Here is a 19,564-nt window from a genome sequence, read left to right on the forward strand (position 1 = left end):
AAAAAGAACTGAAAATTGTAAGACAAAGAAAAAGCTAATGTAGGTCAACAGGGTTTAGTGAAAATACAAGAGGGAAGTATTCTTTTTGAAATATGAAACTGTGTTAGAGGAATGTTTTGAGAGTAAGAATTTTACCAGTTAACTTATGTGACATAGGTGTAACATGAGGCCACAGGTCTCATTATCCTCTGAACGGCTGCACTTTTCAGCAAGAAGCATCACGAGGGACTGTCTGTAGCTTAGTTCCTTTATCATCCGCACAAACCAAGCTGACACTCGGCGCGGTGGCTGATGTGAGTGATCGTAAAGACATCTTCCATTTGTGCAGATAATACTTCGGAAGAAATCCTTAGAGGACAACCAAGACAGTTGACTGTAAGACATAAATCAGTTGCATATAGTTTCGCGCTTTTTAGCAGAGTGAAAGTTGGTGTAACAATTTAATCTTTCATTATTAATTGCATATGACATAACATTGTTTAAAATCCAATGCTGAACTTTCAGTTGTGTGTAGCGTAACAACTTCAAAAAAGTACTGTGCCAGACGCTTTCCCGGTCGTGTCATAGCCTTAGTTTGAGTCTTAGGTTAAATCATTATACGTAGAATTCAACCTATATGCGTATCTCGACCATCATAAATATCCCAAGCATTATATACGGATTTGGAAGAAAAATTAGCCTTTCTTTACAAACTATTGATTTCAATCTGTTGCACAGCGAAGCAAATCTATTCTTTACCTTTGATAAATAACAGAACTTGACAATTTAGTTTCTCACAGCAAACACAAAAGTCATTTTCCAGTGAACATTGATTTTAAACTTTAAAACTCCGCTATTCTCACGACAAAATCAGAGCTACTAACGTCACGGCCTCCTAGAAGTCATATAGAAGGCTACGACATTTCAGAAAAAACGAAGCTAGAGAAGCCAGTGCTTCGATCGATTTTTAATGTCAGTGCTGTCTAGGAGTATTGACAGTTCGCCAGCTGTTGCCGGTGAGGAGCAGAAGGGCATTAAACTTCGTGTGACAGGTATGGCCATAATATGCGATATTATTTGTCATTTGTTTTGATAGTCCTGGAAATCGTGAATTTGAATGAGAAGCGTCCCGCGGTCTTTGATGATGGTTTGAAACCAGTATGATCAATAGACTACCTGTTGCCCACAGAGATAGCATAAGCTTTAGTTCATCACATGTGTAACATGTCTTGAACAACAGCCCTATTTGAAAGTCAAGAGTTAGTTTGGTAGTATGATTATCGAAATATGTATAGTGCAGACAGTACTGTTTTGGTAGTAATTCTTCAGTAAACATGTACTCTCTGTGCTGTTATCTCATAGTCGCCGCCACTTGTAAATGCTGGTGTACGGTATGAATCATTTGTTGATGAACTTATAGGTACAAACTGCAATGTAGTTCTCCATTTAGAGTTATTAAAATCATCAAAAACATTTTTCACTACATGAAATATACGTGGTACGTGTAGTGTAACTCGGAACCTTTGAGGATCAGCTCGCATGTCCAGATTTTCTTAATTTTGGTTTGAGATGGCAGTCTTTAAATAAATAATAGGATTTACGGTATTTTAGAGTCCGTTCGGTACCGGCGTCATACATTTTTGTGACGTAACATAGGCCATTATTGTAGTTGCTTTAACGTGTAAATTGGCGGTTCAAGCATATTTTGCTGTTACAGAAAAATGGAGGCACTTCATCATGATCACAAAGAAGGCTTCACTTTAGCTTATGGATTGGCTCAGCTTACAGGAACGGCAGCAGTTGTAATGGTTGTCGTTTGGGCTGGTTACTACAAAGGAGGATTTTCATGGCGTTCAAACCCATCAGTTGAATTTAATTGGCACCCTGTGTTGATGCTGATTGGAATGGTTTTTTTGCTTGGAAATGGTAAGTGTGTTTGGTGCAGCTACTGTAAATATTTACTTTTATGCTATGTACCTTATGACATAACATCAGTAGTTATGTAATCAACTTACTGAAAGTGACAAGAGATGAGAATGTTACTAATCAACTGAAGGATCCATTTTAAACTTACAGGACGTTGATGGTTAAGTTTTCAATAAAGGCGTTATTCCATGCGACACCTTACATATTAGTAAGTGAACATACATTGTACATCACCCAAGGACATGTACTACAGTGGTTACATGACTAAATGGTAATTGCTGTTTGAATTTCTCTTTTATTATTCCTCTGTCTAGACAATCGGAATGGCTTTGTGCTGTATGCAAAACAAATTGGTGAAATTGATGAAAACTGAAATGTACCACCACTGAAGATTTAGATGCCACAGCACCACACATTTTATAATCTTTAAGCATCAAAGGGCCACATCTGTGATACAGGTTTTGTGAAGGTAATAAAATGAAAATAAACAGCTCAAAATATGCAACACATCCTTTACTGGGATAGGACAGATTGGTCTGAGGATAAGGCAAGTAGTAGGCTGTCGGCTTGATTCAGGACCCATCCCATGACTTAGGAAAAGACAAATCAGGATGGCTGGACAGAGAAACTCCAGCCTCTCAAATGAGGTCAGTGCTGTGAAAGCTGTACTTCAACATTCAGTTGGTCCCAATTGTACAATTTTCCTTGAGTTACTGAGTTTATTTTGGGTAACTCTTTAAACACATTTTTGTTCTTCATTGCTGAACACAGTGACACTTGCTGGAGACTCCTGGACTATGAAGATGCTACTGTGCCCTTTGCACCAACTCACCTAGTCAGAAAACTGATTCGTGCCTGTACATATTCAGCTATGCTTCTCAGTCCTGTCTCTCTTCAAAAATTAATTTTAACAATGCGCAGAATTTAAAGAACTTTCCATTTACAGTAATTTCCATGCACATTTTGTCACATGTTTGTTTTGCCAGTGCCCTAGAAAAAGTAGGTTTCTTATGTTCTAGGAAGATTCTTTTGTGGTTTTCCAGTTTAGCAGGTTTTACAAAGTGTCTTTAGCATTATTATCTGATGGTAATGATCTGAAAGGCCAATCTCTTATGAATACTTTCCCCTGTCAATATCTATAAGTAGATGGTCTAAAACTGATGCTGAACTTCTTGATACCCTTGTTTCAGTGTTTATTATCTATGCCAGACCAGAATTGCTCAAAATGTTTATTAATTTCACTCTGAACCACTACATTAATATTCATATCTCCCCATATTATTATGTTAGTTTTTGGGGCTGTGGCACTTTCCAGGACTTCAGTTACTTCAACTTCAAGATGGTGTACCTTATTTTTAATGTACTTCGCATTTAATGAATAAGAGAGACTTAAAAGCAAATTCTTTAGTGTATGTGCACTCCAGTGTGGTACATTCTATTTTCTGTGTACATTATGAAGAAATGTCTCAGCTGATTGAGATACTTCAAAGGCTTGGTCCTCCTAGCCATAACAGCTGTGACCATGTGTGGCCCCCACACCCATCTGTTGTAATCTCACTAATAAACTCTTACAACCTCTCTTTCCCAGTCCTGTTGAGGTACAGCCAATGCCTAGTGCAGCACCATCAACTGATAGTCCCCACAGGCACGAAAGCAATGTGGATATGGCCAGTAGTTATCATTGCCATCTTCGGCTCCCCATTGGCTCGCCACACAGCACTGTCACTGGAACAAGTCTGCTAAACTAACACTGTCGCAGCCAATTAAGGAAACTTTCATGCTCAGGTCACCACCTATGTTGTACCCACTGTCCACATCCAAGTGGACCCATTGTCAGTACCTGATGATCTTTTATAAAATCCTTGCACAAAGGCCCTAAACCCTCATTCACTTGATTCAGCCCAGCACTGGGCTTGCAAATGCTGGCGACTTGATACTCTTCCACTAACTCCTCTGGTAATTAGAGACTAAATCTCTGCCATGACTGCTACATAGCAGCAGTGCTCTCCTCTTCATAACAGTTGTGGTTAAAACTAAGAAAGTCTCTTAGAACTTTGGCCACACAGAAGAGTACTATACAGTGAAGTTTCAAAATAATATCGAAGTTGGTACATAAATAACAATGGTAATGAGTTAATATTCTAGCAGATGTAATAGTGGCAGTAGCCGATGTTTCTAGTTGCTTGCTGTGAGGTATCACAGTAAGGAGAGGATGTGTCAGCTGTTCTACATAGTCAATAAGAGCAGCAAGCAGACAACACAAAGAAATACAACAGTGCTGGAAGTAATTATATTCAGAACAGAGAGTGAAACATTGCTGTGAATGAGAATTATAAATTAAATTGCTCCTTGTTTCACTAACTGGTACCTGCTAACCTAAGAACAACCTTGTAGTACATCATTATACTTTATAGAACAGTGAAACATTTTTGACAATAAAGGTGATAAATGTAATTGCTGCTCATTTTGCTAGCAGCAATTTATTCTGTGTTATTAGAGTAAACCTAACCACAACATAGTAATTCATGATGTGTTTGGGGAAAAAACAAAATATTTATGAAGAGTAATATTATTACATAATTTAATTTTTGAGTCACTGTCATATCTCAATCTAACATAGACCTGAAGCTAAGCTATAGATCAGTCTGCCACCACAAGCAGATTTTTTAGCTTTGTTTCATTGGCTTCAACAACTAGCAAGCAAACTTTCACATCCGAACATAAAAAAAATTATGGTAAATGACATAGTTATGAAAGACAGCCAAATATTTGCAGCAGCATTATGCCATGCAGGAACCATTCAATAGCTGCCTATGCGCAGTCTATAGTATTTGTTTGGACACCTTTCGTCACATCCTTAAACATCAGTTTGTGATTCATGTTAGTGTTGGAACATCCTTTTGGAGAAAAAGTCTTATATTGCCGCTGCCCCTACCAAAATATTCTTTGGTTACCAGCAAAACAGCATTTTTTCCCCATCTGTGAAACTGTTTTGCCACACAGAGATTCAGTGATATCAACAATTTGCCCTTCATAAAGTTTCTCGTTCTGTCTTGCACATGCTTAGACACAAATTTCTCTATAAAAATTCTCGTCAACCAGCTTCCTTCACCAAGTCAAATTCTCAGCATGTAAATTTAAATTTACTCGTAGACCCACAAATAAGTAAATTGTAGAATGGTATTCATTTTTAATTTACTTTTGGAACATTTAGAGAAGGGCAGCTTTTGCTGCACTTCAGGTGATTCCATTGACAGAAACCTTTGATTCTGTCAGCCATTTTTAACCCCATTTGATAAATATTCATTTCTTGGCAATTAATCCATGATACAGGTTTCCATACAGAACCAAATCACTTAAAGCATTCAAATTCATTGAATACACATGTGGTAATCACAGGCAAGTAGATCATGTAACTTGGATACCAAAATACAGTGAGCAAGACAAATTGAATTTCGGTGCTAGAAATACGTTGCCTCTCCCCTCACCTCTTTTTGGTTACATGAAACTTTCATCCCATTGGCTATGCGAAACTGACAGTGTCAGCCTACGAGAAGTATAGAAACACTGTTGCGGCAACATGTGGCCCTGATCTAAACCAGCCCAGGTTGCTGAACTACTGCTGGAGCATCCAGTCGGTGGATGAAACTTTGGAAACTGAACAATGCAGTATAATATATTGATTGGAGACCACTCAAAAGTAACTCTTGTGAAAGGGTTCAGGTGACTAGGCTCTAACTTTTGAAGGAACAAGTAAACAAATGCATATCATTTTATATTATTGTCCAGGCAGTTTCTTTCTGAACTTAGACAATGTATTGGGTGATAAATGACATAAAAGCATTCAGTGTACACACATTGTCTCAATCATACATATTGAACAAGACTGTGTGAATAATACTACGAAATTATACACAGTTATTATTTTCTGTAACTGTATCTAGTATTACTCTAACCTATATTATATTTTCCTGCATTTATTGCACAGAGTAGTTATTCTTCACTTTTTAAATACTTTCAAATGTTCTCATGATAAAAACGGAAACCATTAGTGTAAGGATTTGAATGAGTTGTCAGCAAGTAACAGCTCTAGACACTGAGCTGGCTTTACAAATGTAGTAAAGTGCTAAAGTGTGATTGGTAGCATAGTTCTTTTTTAAAGTAAGACATAATGACCTACACTTTGTCTGGACACATGCAGAGACTAAACAGCTTAACTGCCTTGTAGGATCACCTTACCCAAAAGGAATACCATTTGTGAGGTACTTATTCTCACATTTTGTGGCAGTATTCATTGGCATTGACAGTCTATGCTGAGCTATGTCTGTCATCACCCCATTCTATAATAGGAAACGGCACTACAAAATTCAGGGTCAGATACCTGAACGACGTCCTGGATAATGGGGTTCAGGATTTAGATTCCCAGTCGAGTTGCAGATTTTCTCTGCATAGGGACTGGGTGTTTGTGTTGTCATCATTATTTCATCATCATTCGTGACAGTGAATAGATTTGACTGTGTACAAAACGGGACTGTGAAAAAATTGGGGACTTTGTATGGGTGCTGATGACCGTGCAGTTGAGTGCCCCACACACCAATCATCACCTGAATGACCTCAATTTGTCAAACCACATTCTTGAGCCATGTGTGTGCCTCATTATCAACAGGCTATATGTGACTGTCATCGCTCTTCTGGAGGAAATTAATTAGGTGTCAGTCTGGAGCATATTATGTTCCTTAACACACTGTACAACAATGGATAAAACAGTATTGTGATATTGGTACTGAAGAATATTATAGGCATGTGGGGAACGGGTTTTGCATAACTAAAGTGCGCGTCATATATCTTGGCAGCCGAGTTTAGGTTCGTTCTGCGCATCTGACGTCACAAAACACAGTCAGCCAATGAACAGAGAACGACGTTGCCAGATCTCGACAGCAGTGCAGAGCACGGACGAGTGTCTTCAGTTTTAGAAACGTTCAGTCATAAATAAAGTAATAGAACAAAAGCAATGTCTTGATAGCAGACTTTCTTTTACAGAAAGTTTGGAAAAATTATTCTTTATACCAATTGCTTCATATTCTATTAATTAAACCAAACAAGCAATAAGACTCCTAATTCAGGCGATAGCAAGGAAAGGTGTTTTTCAATCTTACGAACTGCTTTTTCGCAATAAAGAACAGCGGTAATTGTTTATTTCCTATTGTACTTCGACGAAGCGTGAGTAATTCATAGTCATACCAACAGTGTTTATAAGTAGTTGCGTGAGGTGTTAAAGTCCTTATCGAGTTACATTGTTCGATGAGCTGAGGTAGCGGAACGGTTAAGGTGTCGGGCTTCCAGGTGAAAGGTTATGGGTTCAAACCTTGTGTGGTGCTTAATATTTTCTTTATTTAAAAACAATATTGGAGTACCTTCACAAATTTTATTCGTTTGAATGAAATTTCTAGTGCTTTGCCTCTTCATTAACTTTTTCGCTGCTGCAGACACGTGCTCCCCGCATTCCGCGCTGTGCGCGATTTTGTCATCACTGCACTTCTCGCCTGTGCAAACACATGGTGTTCCCACTGCTTTGACACACTTATCATTCGATTTCACAAAAACTATTTGGCCAAAAAATTTGATTTTTACACGTCTTCTTGCCTGATACCTTCCCCCCATAAATGACTTAATTTTGTTTTGATGTGCAGCATTAAATGTAGTAAAACATTGCACGAAATTTTGAAGAGTTTGCAGAGGTAAAAGTCCATAGCGTATACTTTCCGTATGGTTGATTTTAGTTGCCACAATGTTGAGAATGAAATGTGGACAAGATACCTAAATTTCATATAATATTTACTGTATAACAATATCTCATTTAATTTAAGTACCACATAGGTGTCTTATGTAATATTGAGAAATATTCCGTCTTTCGCGACTGTAATAAAAGTTTTATATACACACGGCACGTTTGGCTTTATTTTAAAGCACTTCCATCGGTGAAAAGTATGGCACATACACAATGGTATTCATGTTCTATTTCTTGTTTTTGTTCCACAGTTGCAGTTTTACCAATGGTATTGAAATATATCCCTCTTCTGCAACTGTAATAAGCGACTTATTTAGACAAGACGCATTTCTCTCTTTTGAAGCATCATAAGAGGACTGTATTTTGTGTCCTCCATTGCCAAGCCACCTTTCGTAGTTTTGTGCTGCGGTAGCACAATATTCAACGATTGTGTTTGCTCATCAGTGTTTTAGCAAATAAATGCTGTATTTGTGTGCCACACACAAAATTATATTTGACATAGCTCTGAGCACTTCACTGACAGACGGTATATTGAAGTCTTAATGTTTTTGTAAGTCCACAGTTTTGTTTAATGTATTTTGTCTACTTCCTTTTGATTGGTTGAAGTGTTTTAAAATAAAGCCAAACGTGCCCAGTGTAAGTAAAACTTTTGTTACAGTCGCGAAAGGTGGAATATTTCTCAATATTACATACGACGCTTATGTGGTACTTAAATTAAATGAAATATATAGGTATCTTGTCCACATTTCATTCTCAACATTGTGGCAACTAAAATCGATCATACGGGAAGTATACTCTATGGACTTTTACCTCTGCAAACTCTTCAAAATTTCGTGCAAGGGTTTACTATATTTAATGCTGCATAATAACTGCGTTCAACATCGAAACAAAATTGTCATTTATGGGGGGGAAGGTATCAGTCAAGAAGATAGGTAAAAATCTAATTTTTGAGCCAAATAGTTTTTGTGGAATCGAATGATAGTGTCAAAGTAGTCGGAACACAATGTGTCTACACAGGCGAGCAGTGCAGTGACAAAATCGCCCACAGCGCGGAATGCAGGGAGCACGTCTTTGTAGCAGCGAAAGGGTTAATGTGGCCGTGGTGGCTTTACTTCATGAACTGCGCGCTCCCCCCTACACGTAAGCTTGCGAACTATGCTATACTATGGCGCTGCTTCTATTGGCGCGTGCGTCGTGTGCAACTGGCAACGCAGTAATCTCCAGCGTCTGGGCGGGCATGCGCGAGCCACCAAGATAAAAGAATTGAACTATAGTCCATGGTAATGAACTTGTAAAAATCCTGGCAAAATCTTTACATAAATACAGTGCAGTTGAAACATGTTACTGGATTTTCTGTGTCAGTTGGCATGATTTGTTGGCAGTTCCAGGAGCATTGACTAAAAATAAAAAGCAAATTTGTAACTGTCAATTAGAAGCTCTGATTATCATTGCCCATACAGATTAGATTTTGAGGAGGAAGATGCGTATTGTGACTGGCAGAATGTAGTATTTTCCAACAAATAGCTATTTTCCAGTGCTGGGTGGACCAGTATGACATATATAGGCTATATGTGGCAGTTTGGTCATGGGTGTTTTCCCATGGACTTGGTATGCTACCCAGGATAGATGGCAGACTTAATGCTGTCCAGTATACTTAAGTCACGGGTAATACTATGATTCCATCATTATGACAACTATGAGGGTAAGTCAGTTATCCACAAAATAGTTAAAAAATTTTATTGTAATCAAATAGAAAACATACTAGAACATCATTTTTCAGCATAGTCTCCTTGCCTTTCAATGCACGTGGTCCAGTGTTGTACAAGCTTCCTGATGCCCTCATAAAAGAAGGTTCTCAGTTGAGCTGTGAGCCAGGAATGCACGGCTTCTTTCACTGCTTCGTCTGAGGCAAATCAACGGCCCCTTAATGCCTGTTTGAGTGGACCAAACAAATGATAGTCAGAAGGGGCAAGATTGGGACTATATGGAGAATGATCCAGTACTTCAAATTTGAGTTTCTGGAGCATTTCAGCAGTGTGGACAGTAGTATGCAGACAGGCAGTGCCAAGCAACAACGCCTTTTGACAGCAGTCCTCAGCATTTGCTTCGAATTGCAGGTTTTAGCCTGGCAGTAAGCATCTCACTGTAATACAAACTGTTTGTTGTACCCCTTTCCCCATAATGTTCCAATACTGGACCTCGTGCATCCCAAAAATCTGTAAGCGTCAGTTTTCCTGCGGATGGTTGAGTCTTGAGCTTTTTCTTGCACGGCGAATTTGGATATTTCCAGTTCATACTCTGCCGTTTAGTCTCCGGTTTGTAATGATGGATCCATGTCTCGTCACCAGTAATGATCCTGTCTAAGAAGTTGTCCCCTTCATTACCATAGCGATCCAAATGTGTTTTTTTTTTTTTTTTTCCCCATATATCAAAGCCAGTTTGTTTATGCAACTGTGTGAGTTGCTTTGGGACCTGTCTTGCACAAACTTTATGAAACCCAAGTCTGTTGTGGATGATTCCGTAGGCAGAACTGTGACTAATTTGCAGATGATGTGCCACTTCGTCCATAGTTGATTATCTAAAAGAATCATTTCACGTGAACGCTCGATGGTTTCTTCATTTGTGGTGGTAAATGGTCGTCTGGCTCCTTCATATTTCCGAATTTTTCAATCCATTCGCAGACACTTTGTTGTAGAAAAACACTGTTCCTATACTGTACCGAAAGTCTTTGATGAATTTCGGCCCTTGACATGCCTTCCGACCACAAATCGGATGACTAAACATTGCTCTTCTTCGGTGCGAATAGACAGCAAAGCAGCCATGATTAACAGCATGGCTGCAATAACGAAACTAACCTAGCAGCTTGAAAATTCCAAAGATATAACAACAAATAAACAAAGCATTCGTTGTCAATGTAAAATGACAGTTCTACCAAAATAAACAAAAATGCCTGATATGTCTGAGGTGTCATCGTTGAAAAAAAATTTCTGGTCTTGCAGACCAGTTGTCTTATTATAGGATACAAATGCATATCAAAAGTACATAGTATGGCTGACATTGTGCACAATGAGAAACCATAAACATAAAATATGGCACATTTAACAGCTAATATTTTCCTGTGACCTACGTTCACCACTTAGATTCATCAAGCTGAGCTTCAACATCTACATCCATACTCCGCAAGCCACCTGACGGTGTGTGGCGGAGGGTACCTTAGAACCTCTATTGGTTCTCCCTTCTATTCCAGTCTCGCATTGTTCGTGGAAAGGATTGTCGGTATGCTTCTGTGTGGGCTCTGATCTCTCTGATTTTATCCTCATGGTCTCTTCGCGAGATATACGTAGGAGGGAGCAATATGCTGTGACTCGTCGGTGAAGGTATGTTCTCAAAACTTCAACAAAAGCCTGTACGGAGCTACTGAGTGTCTCTCTTGCAGAGTCTTCCAATGGAGTTTATCTATCATCTCCGTAACGCTTTCGCGATTACTAAATGATCCTGTAACGAAGCGCGCTGCTCTCCGTTGGATCTTCTCTCTCTTCTATCTACCCTATCTGGTACGGATCCCACACTGCTGAGCAGTATTCAAGCAGCGGGCAAACAAGTGTACTGTAACCTACTTCCTTTGTTTTCGGATTGCATTTCCTTAGGATTCTTCCAATGAATCTGTCTGGCATCTGCTTTACCAACAATAAACTTTATATGATCATTCCATTTTAATTCACTCCGAATGCCTACTCCCAGATAATTTATGGAATTAACTGCTACCAGTTGCTGACCTGCTATATTGTAGCTAAATAAGGGATCTGTCTTTCTATGTATTCGCAGCACATTACACTTGTCTACATTGAGATTCAATTGCCATTCCCTGCACCATGCGTCAATTCACTGCAGATCCTCCTGCATTTCAGTACAATTTTCCATTGTTACAACCTCTAGATACACCACAGCATCATCCGCAAAAAGCCTCAGTGATCTTCAGATGTCATCCACAAGGTCATTTATGTATATTGTGAATAGCAACGGTCCTATGACACTCCCCTGCGGCACACCTGAAATCACTCTTACTTCGGAAGACTTCTCTCCATTGAGAATGACATGCTGCGTTCTGTTACCTAGGAACTCTTCAATCCAATCACACAATTGGTCTGATAGTCCATATGCTCTTACTTTGTTCATTAAACGACTGTGGGGAACTGTATCAAACGCCTTGCGGAAGTCAAGAAACACGGCATCTACCTGTGAACCCATGTCTATGGCCCTCTGAGTCTCGTGGACGAATAGTGCGAGCTGGGTTTCACATGACAGTCTTTTTTGAAACCTATCTTGATTCCTACAGAGTAGATTTCTAGTCTCCAGAAAAGTCATTATACTCGAACGTAATACGTGTTCCAAAATTCTACAACTGATCGACGTTAGAGATATAGGTCTATAGTTCTGCACATCTGTTAGATGTCCTATCTTGAAAATGGGGATGACCTGTGCCCTTCTCCAATCTTCTGAACAGAAGTGACAAATACATATAATATATGTATTGTGTATCTTCAATAAATGTATACACACAATCTACATATTATGTATCTTAAATATCCTATAATAAGACAACTGGTCTAAAAGACCAGAAATATGTTACACTATGACCTGTCCATACAGGTCAGACCTATTTTAACATTTCAACATGCACTTGAGAAATGCTACAAAGCCAGCACATCAGTGGAACTCGCCAGTGTTCGTCGGACCACTCCATCACTCTCTTGGCCCTGTGGCGTAGTGCATTATCTTGTAGAAAAACTGCCACTGCCGTCAGGAAACAAAATAGTCATGAAGAGGTGTAAATGGCCTGCAACCAGTGTATAATACTCCTTGACAATCGTAGTGCCTTGCACGAGCTCCACTGGAACCATGGATGCCCATGTGAATGTTCCCCCAGAACTTAATGGAGCTGCTGCCAGCTTGCCTTAATCATGCAGTACAGGTGTCAAAGAGCTGTTCCCCTGGAAGAAAATGGATTAATGCCCTCCAATCTGCATGATGAAGAATGTATCAGGCTTAATCAGTCCATGCACTGCTCCGGCAGTGGACGTCCACTGCTGATGATTACATGCTCATTTCAGCTGTCATTGCCAGTGTGTTGTTAACAGTGGCACATTAATGGGTTGTCGACTGTTGAGGCCCATCATTAAGAGTGTTGGTGCACTGCGTGTTCCCACACACTTGTACTCCATCCAGCATTAAAGTCTGATATTAGTTCCACTGCAGTTCGCTATGAGTCCTACGTCAGACATCTGTAATGTGTGGTAGCTGCTCAACTGCATGACATTTGGACACTGTTTCACCATGTGTTGGAAGACTCATCACAGTATTCCTTGAACATCCAACAAGTCATGCAGTTTCCAGTCAGTGTATATCTCATTATGCATAAAATTCCAATCTGTATGCTTTACAGATCTGATGATGGCAACTTAGATTACGAAGACCAGTCATCAGAATAGTTTGTATTTACCAATCTTGGCTGTTTGAAGCTTGTGTTTCTGTATTTCATGACCTTGATATATTTATCATAAACAGGGAAAGGATAAAAGAATCTAATGTTAAATTGCGTACATTAGTTTGTTGAACTTGAGCAACTCGGGTGATGCATATTGACAAAAAGAAAATGCACAAAGTAATCACACCTAAATTGTCAAAATAGTTAAAAGGAAGCTCTGGGGGCATACATATTTGTCTGTCCTCCAACTGCTCCTGACTTTCTTCTAGGTCACCTGACCCCTAAATTACTGAGCACCTCTGAGATACCACTGAGTGAAATAATCATTTGGGATACAATTCAATGCAATCTTCATACATATTGCTTGATAGTAGAGGGGTTGTGCATTGGGGTGGCTCTGTTATGTAAGGTCTCTCACAATCCATCCTGTGAAGTTTCACTGCTGTCATTAGGACAAAAATTCTGTTCATTGCTAGGGAAGTTTCTTTAATTCATTTTTTGTAAGTGCATTTGCTCCTTCAATAAATGGCCCTTCTACATTGGGGAGTAGAGTACAGAGGACTTCGTTGTCTTTAAAATATTGTATCTGGCAACCACTGACAACAGGGTAAAGAGCACTTACTTTTAACTGTTCATCACACGAGACGGTCTTTCAATTTTTTTATGGTATTTGTTTTATTGGTATTAGGCTGTGGTCCACAGCATATTTGTCTGCCTGAAGTTCAGTCTCTCAATGCTGGAGACATTGAGAATAAAACACTGAAAGTAACTAAAATTTCAAACAAGCCTAGAAGCTGAATTATTTATATGTAGACAGGCAACAGTTGGTTTGACATCATCATACCACAGTATATAAAATCCCATGCACATACAGTAAAGTGTACATGGAAATTACAAAAAGAAGCATTACGTCACCTTAAGGAAGATGATCAGTTGTCATCTGGGCAACATGGATAAATCAGCAGTAGCAGGATGTGCACTGAAACCATGAAACAACCAAATTTTTTTATCTGATACCATGATTTTATCAAAGTTGTATCATTACTATGGTAGGAGGTACAGAGGGGCCATAGAAATTCAAAAACACAAAAGCAATGTAAACAGGAGGAGGAGGATTGAAACTGGGGAAGTTGGGGGGCCAAAGTACTACATAAAGCTCAGTAACACAGGCTCAACTCCACAATCTGAGGCACTGGTCTCATGTTATGAACCACCTGTTGGCTGGGCATGTGTAAACTGTTTGGCATGCTGAGCTTATTTGAGATTGTAATTGATTTCTGAACTGTTGTAGCATCTATCTTGTCTAGCACTGGAAGAGGAAATGTTAGGCAGAGAAATGTCTTGGAATAGGGTGTAATCCCCATAAAACAAGATTGAAAGACTGGTAAATCTTGCAATCTTTTATTATTAAAAAAAATTACCTCAGTCGCAAATGAGGGACGCTGTTATGGATTTTAAAATGGCTGAGAGGTTCCCACTTGCCATTATTGACAGTCAGGTGGGGTAATAAAGAGTAAAAGACTTCAGGGTGGACATTTGAAGTCTCAAATGTGCTAGAATGCCTGTGTATGCAGACATTGCTTACAGCTACATCCTGAATATTGGTTTTTCATCTCTGCCTAGTCTGCAACTGTGTAGTTAACATATCCAAAAAGGTGCTGGAACCTGTCAGTTGGAGGTTAAAGTAGTGAGCCGCATGAGTTGGAGGCCTTCATTATTCTTATTTTGGATGCTAGCCTACAGCTCTTCCTCAATTGTTTGTCTGAACCTAGACTGTGCCTGCTACCTTCTCGTAGCATGTGATGGTTGATAGGTTATTCATTAAAATTTGTCGCAGAAAAATTTCAGTACAGATGAAAGCAGTCTTCTACTTTAAATGAGGTTACAGCAGACAAATTAACTTTTTGACTTGTAATCTGTTTGAGCCAAAGCCATGTGGGTTTGGAAAAAGGCGTCATTTGTCACATGAAGAGTGCAAAATTCTTCTGTCCATATGGGTAATTCTATAAAGTCAATGAATATGTTGACAAGCCTGATCTCCACTTGGAAGTATGTTCCACTCTGTTGATTTGCAGACAAAATGTTACCTTATTTTAGGTACGTTCTCTGTTGTCAGATGTGATGATCTTTTCAGTTCTCACAAAGGAGCTTTAAGTGTTGATAATGTATGAAGAGTAAGAATATTGAACATCTCGCAGATACTTTCAAAGAACTTGGTCCACATTTGTGGATGCGTAGTAAAGATAATTAGCCATCATAGTGTCCATTATAAATAACATACTGCAAAGACATCTACTATTGGATTAACTGGCAATGGTGGTAGTACTGACATTATCCAAATTTTTAAATTTGGACGCCCTATTGCAACACCTACTTTCTTTTCCTGTGCTGAAATCTCCTATCTCAGACTACCCTTCCTCTTTTTGTCTTTCTTACGTTGACAGCCTCTGATGTTCTGTTTATTTCCCCACGTTCCATTTTCAACATCTTTATTCATTTCCCTTACATCACTTTTGGCTGAAGTAACTTTGGTCACCCTTTGTGTTTGACCTCAATTTTCAAAATTTTTTCCTGGGGGAAAAATGCCTTAAATAGTGTCTACTGCCTAGATGACTTTCTGCACACTGCAACTGCATCAACTCATATGTGCTTAAAGGCCAACGCGGATCCAGTGTGGTGGGATCATTATGTAGCCTTTCAGTAGAGCCCCCTAACAATGCAGCATCACCACTTCTGATGCAAGAACTGCTAGCTTCTCACACATGCTGCAACTGGGTGGTGCTTGTGGGGAGAGTCCTTGATTGGAGTAGGTGGTATCAGAGTGGGCATCCCCCCTGCGGGTCCGGGGATTAGAATAGGCCCGCGGTATTCCTGCCTGTCGTAAGAGGCGACTAAAAGGAGTCCATCCCCCTCACGGGGGTAGTTCGCGCCTGCGTCCGGAGACGGACGGTTCCACGACCTATCATCGTGGTCCTTTTGGTTTTTTCACTTCTCGTTTCTTCCTTCCTTTTGTTGGTTCCTTTCTTTGCTCTTCTCCACCTCACTGTCTTCCTTACTCTTTCCCTTGCCTTCTCCTTGCCTTCTCATTGCCTTTTTCTCCTTGCCTTCTCATTGCCTTTTTCTCCTTGCCTTCTCATTGCCTTTTTCTCCTTGCCTTCTCATTGCCTTTTTCTCCTTGCCTTCTCATTGCCTTTTTCTCCTTGCCTTCTCATTGCCTTTTTCTCCTTGCCTTCTCATTGCCTTTTTCTCCTTGCCTTCTCATTGCCTTTTTCTCCTTGCCTTCTCATTGCCTTTTTCTCCTTGCCTTCTCATTGCCTTTTTCTCCTTGCCTTCTCATTGCCTTTTTCTCCTTGCCTTCTCATTGCCTTTTTCTCCTTGCCTTCTCATTGCCTTTTTCTCCTTGCCTTCTCATTGCCTTTTTCTCCTTGCCTTCTCATTGCCTTTTTCTCCTTGCCTTCTCATTGCCTTTTTCTCCTTGCCTTCTCATTGCCTTTTTCTCCTTGCCTTCTCATTGCCTTTTTCTCCTTGCCTTCTCATTGCCTTTTTCTCCTTGCCTTCTCATTGCCTTTTTCTCCTTGCCTTCTCATTGCCTTTTTCTCCTTGCCTTCTCATTGCCTTTTTCTCCTTGCCTTCTCATTGCCTTTTTCTCCTTGCCTTCTCATTGCCTTTTTCTCCTTGCCTTCTCATTGCCTTTTTCTCCTTGCCTTCTCATTGCCTTTTTCTCCTTGCCTTCTCATTGCCTTTTTCTCCTTGCCTTCTCATTGCCTTTTTCTCCTTGCCTTCTCATTGCCTTTTTCTCCTTGCCTTCTCATTGCCTTTTTCTCCTTGCCTTCTCATTGCCTTTTTCTCCTTGCCTTCTCATTGCCTTTTTCTCCTTGCCTTCTCATTGCCTTTTTCTCCTTGCCTTCTCATTGCCTTTTTCTCCTTGCCTTCTCATTGCCTTTTTCTCCTTGCCTTCTCATTGCCTTTTTCTCCTTGCCTTCTCATTGCCTTTTTCTCCTTGCCTTCTCATTGCCTTTTTCTCCTTGCCTTCTCATTGCCTTTTTCTCCTTGCCTTCTCATTGCCTTTTTCTCCTTGCCTTCTCATTGCCTTTTTCTCCTTGCCTTCTCATTGCCTTTTTCTCCTTGCCTTCTCATTGCCTTTTTCTCCTTGCCTTCTCATTGCCTTTTTCTCCTTGCCTTCTCATTGCCTTTTTCTCCTTGCCTTCTCATTGCCTTTTTCTCCTTGCCTTCTCATTGCCTTTTTCTCCTTGCCTTCTCATTGCCTTTTTCTCCTTGCCTTCTCATTGCCTTTTTCTCCTTGCCTTCTCATTGCCTTTTTCTCCTTGCCTTCTCATTGCCTTTTTCTCCTTGCCTTCTCATTGCCTTTTTCTCCTTGCCTTCTCATTGCCTTTTTCTCCTTGCCTTCTCATTGCCTTTTTCTCCTTGCCTTCTCATTGCCTTTTTCTCCTTGCCTTCTCATTGCCTTTTTCTCCTTGCCTTCTCATTGCCTTTTTCTCCTTGCCTTCTCATTGCCTTTTTCTCCTTGCCTTCTCATTGCCTTTTTCTCCTTGCCTTCTCATTGCCTTTTTCTCCTTGCCTTCTCATTGCCTTTTTCTCCTTGCCTTCTCATTGCCTTTTTCTCCTTGCCTTCTCATTGCCTTTTTCTCCTTGCCTTCTCATTGCCTTTTTCTCCTTGCCTTCTCATTGCCTTTTTCTCCTTGCCTTCTCATTGCCTTTTTCTCCTTGCCTTCTCATTGCCTTCTTCTCCTTGCCTTCTCTGGTCTCCGCCTCGGCGTTTGAGACAGTCTGTCCTCTTTCTCCCTCTCTCTCTTCTTTTTCCTCTTCTTCCTTCCTCCCTGTGCGTGCCTGAAGGCCGACCCACGCGTTCGCACGCGTAGCCGGTGACGGGGTAACGCGTAAGTCCCCGCCCTGGGTAGACATGTAAGGCACGCGCGTACCCCCTGGTAAAGGCCAGGCCCGGGGAGGGGTGATTGCCTGAGCTGATACCTTCTGACCATGCCGATTAGTCCCTCCGTCTGTTTCTTGGGAGGTGTGACCTGAGGTGTAAACATTCACCTAAGGCGGGAGTGCCCTCTGAGAGGGTCCCCACAAGGAAGGAGCGCGCCATCGGAGACGCTGGCAATCATGGGGGATTCCTCCGCAATGGATTCTACTCCATCTCTTTCGACTTCGACCCAAAAACGGAAACGTGACCAGCCAACAGTGACAAAAGTACTACCGCCTGCCCCACAGTTCCTCGTAGTTTCTCGAACTGAGGACGGAAAGGATTTTTCCTCTGTCAACCCTTTCGTTATTCAGAAGGGCGTAGATGCCATAGCCGGATCTGTCAAATCCTGTACCAGGTTGCGTAACGGCACCTTATTACTAGAAACTGAGAATGCCTTTCAGGCACAAAAACTGCTTCGGGCCACCCTCCTGTACACGTTCCCTGTCCGGGTGGAGGCCCACCGAACTTTGAATTCGTCTCGTGGTGTGGTCTATACTGGCTCCCTCGACGGATTGACTGACGAGGAGCTTCAATCGTTCCTCGCTGAGCAGGGCGTGACGGCTGTCCATAGGGTCATGAAAAAGGTCAACAATGACCTTGTACCGACCCGGACAATTTTCTTGACCTTCGATAGTGTTAAGCTGCCATCGCGCATCAAGGCGGGCTACGAGGTTATTTCTGTTCGCCCCTATATCCCGACACCTACGCGCTGCTACCAGTGTCAGCGTTTCAATCACACTCGACAGTCTTGTTCCAATGCGGCTAAATGTGTCACCTGTGGCAGGGATGCCCATGAGGGTGACTGTCCACCTCCGTCTCCTCGTTGTGTGAACTGTCAGGGTGACCATGCCGCATCCTCCCGCGACTGTCCTGTCTATAAGGAAGAACGCTGTATCCAGGAAATTCGGGTCAAAGAGAAAGTGTCCACCTCGGCTGCTCGCAAGCTATTGGCTAGTAGGAAGCCCACGCTGCTCCCAGCGGGGAAATACAGTACTGTCCTCGCCTCTCCTCGGACTACCCGGGAGGTAGCAACCCAGACATGCGATCTGACCTTCAGCACCACGGTCGTCCGTTCGGCCAGTGCTAAGATCGCGCGGTCGACGTCTCCTCTTCCTCCCATCACCCCACAGACACGAGCACCTTCTTCAGCTTCTGCTAAGACGAAGACACCGAAGTCAGATGCACGGGCCTTCAAGAAGGAACCATCCCGTGCAGACTTCCTCCGTACCTCGACCTCACAGCCTTCGACCGGTACTTCCACTACACGTCCTTCCAAAAAGGCGCATAGGAAGCACAGTTCTCCTTCCCCGCCACGGCGCATTTCTTCTCTTGCGCCACCCAGCGGCTGCCGCCCCAGGCCGTCATCCGTTTCGCCTGGCCGCACCGCTGGTCGCCG

General features: G+C 41.3%; 1 protein-coding gene across 1 annotated transcript in view; it reads left to right on the top strand.

The window, feature by feature from the left end:
- The first annotated feature begins 908 nt into the window (after window positions 1-908).
- The window catches only part of LOC126469724 (transmembrane ascorbate-dependent reductase CYB561), a 64,499-nt gene continuing 45,843 nt past the window's right edge, over window positions 909-19,564 (top strand). Inside the window, exons 1-2 of the mRNA XM_050096915.1 lie at window positions 909-1,031; window positions 1,697-1,905. Of these exons, the coding sequence (XP_049952872.1) occupies window positions 1,701-1,905 (205 nt within the window). The 5' untranslated portion in view covers window positions 909-1,031; window positions 1,697-1,700. The remainder of the gene's footprint in view (window positions 1,032-1,696; window positions 1,906-19,564) is intronic.

The sequence above is a fragment of the Schistocerca serialis genome, chromosome 3 (genome assembly GCF_023864345.2).
Source record: "Schistocerca serialis cubense isolate TAMUIC-IGC-003099 chromosome 3, iqSchSeri2.2, whole genome shotgun sequence".
Classification (NCBI taxonomy): Eukaryota; Metazoa; Arthropoda; class Insecta; order Orthoptera; family Acrididae; genus Schistocerca; species Schistocerca serialis.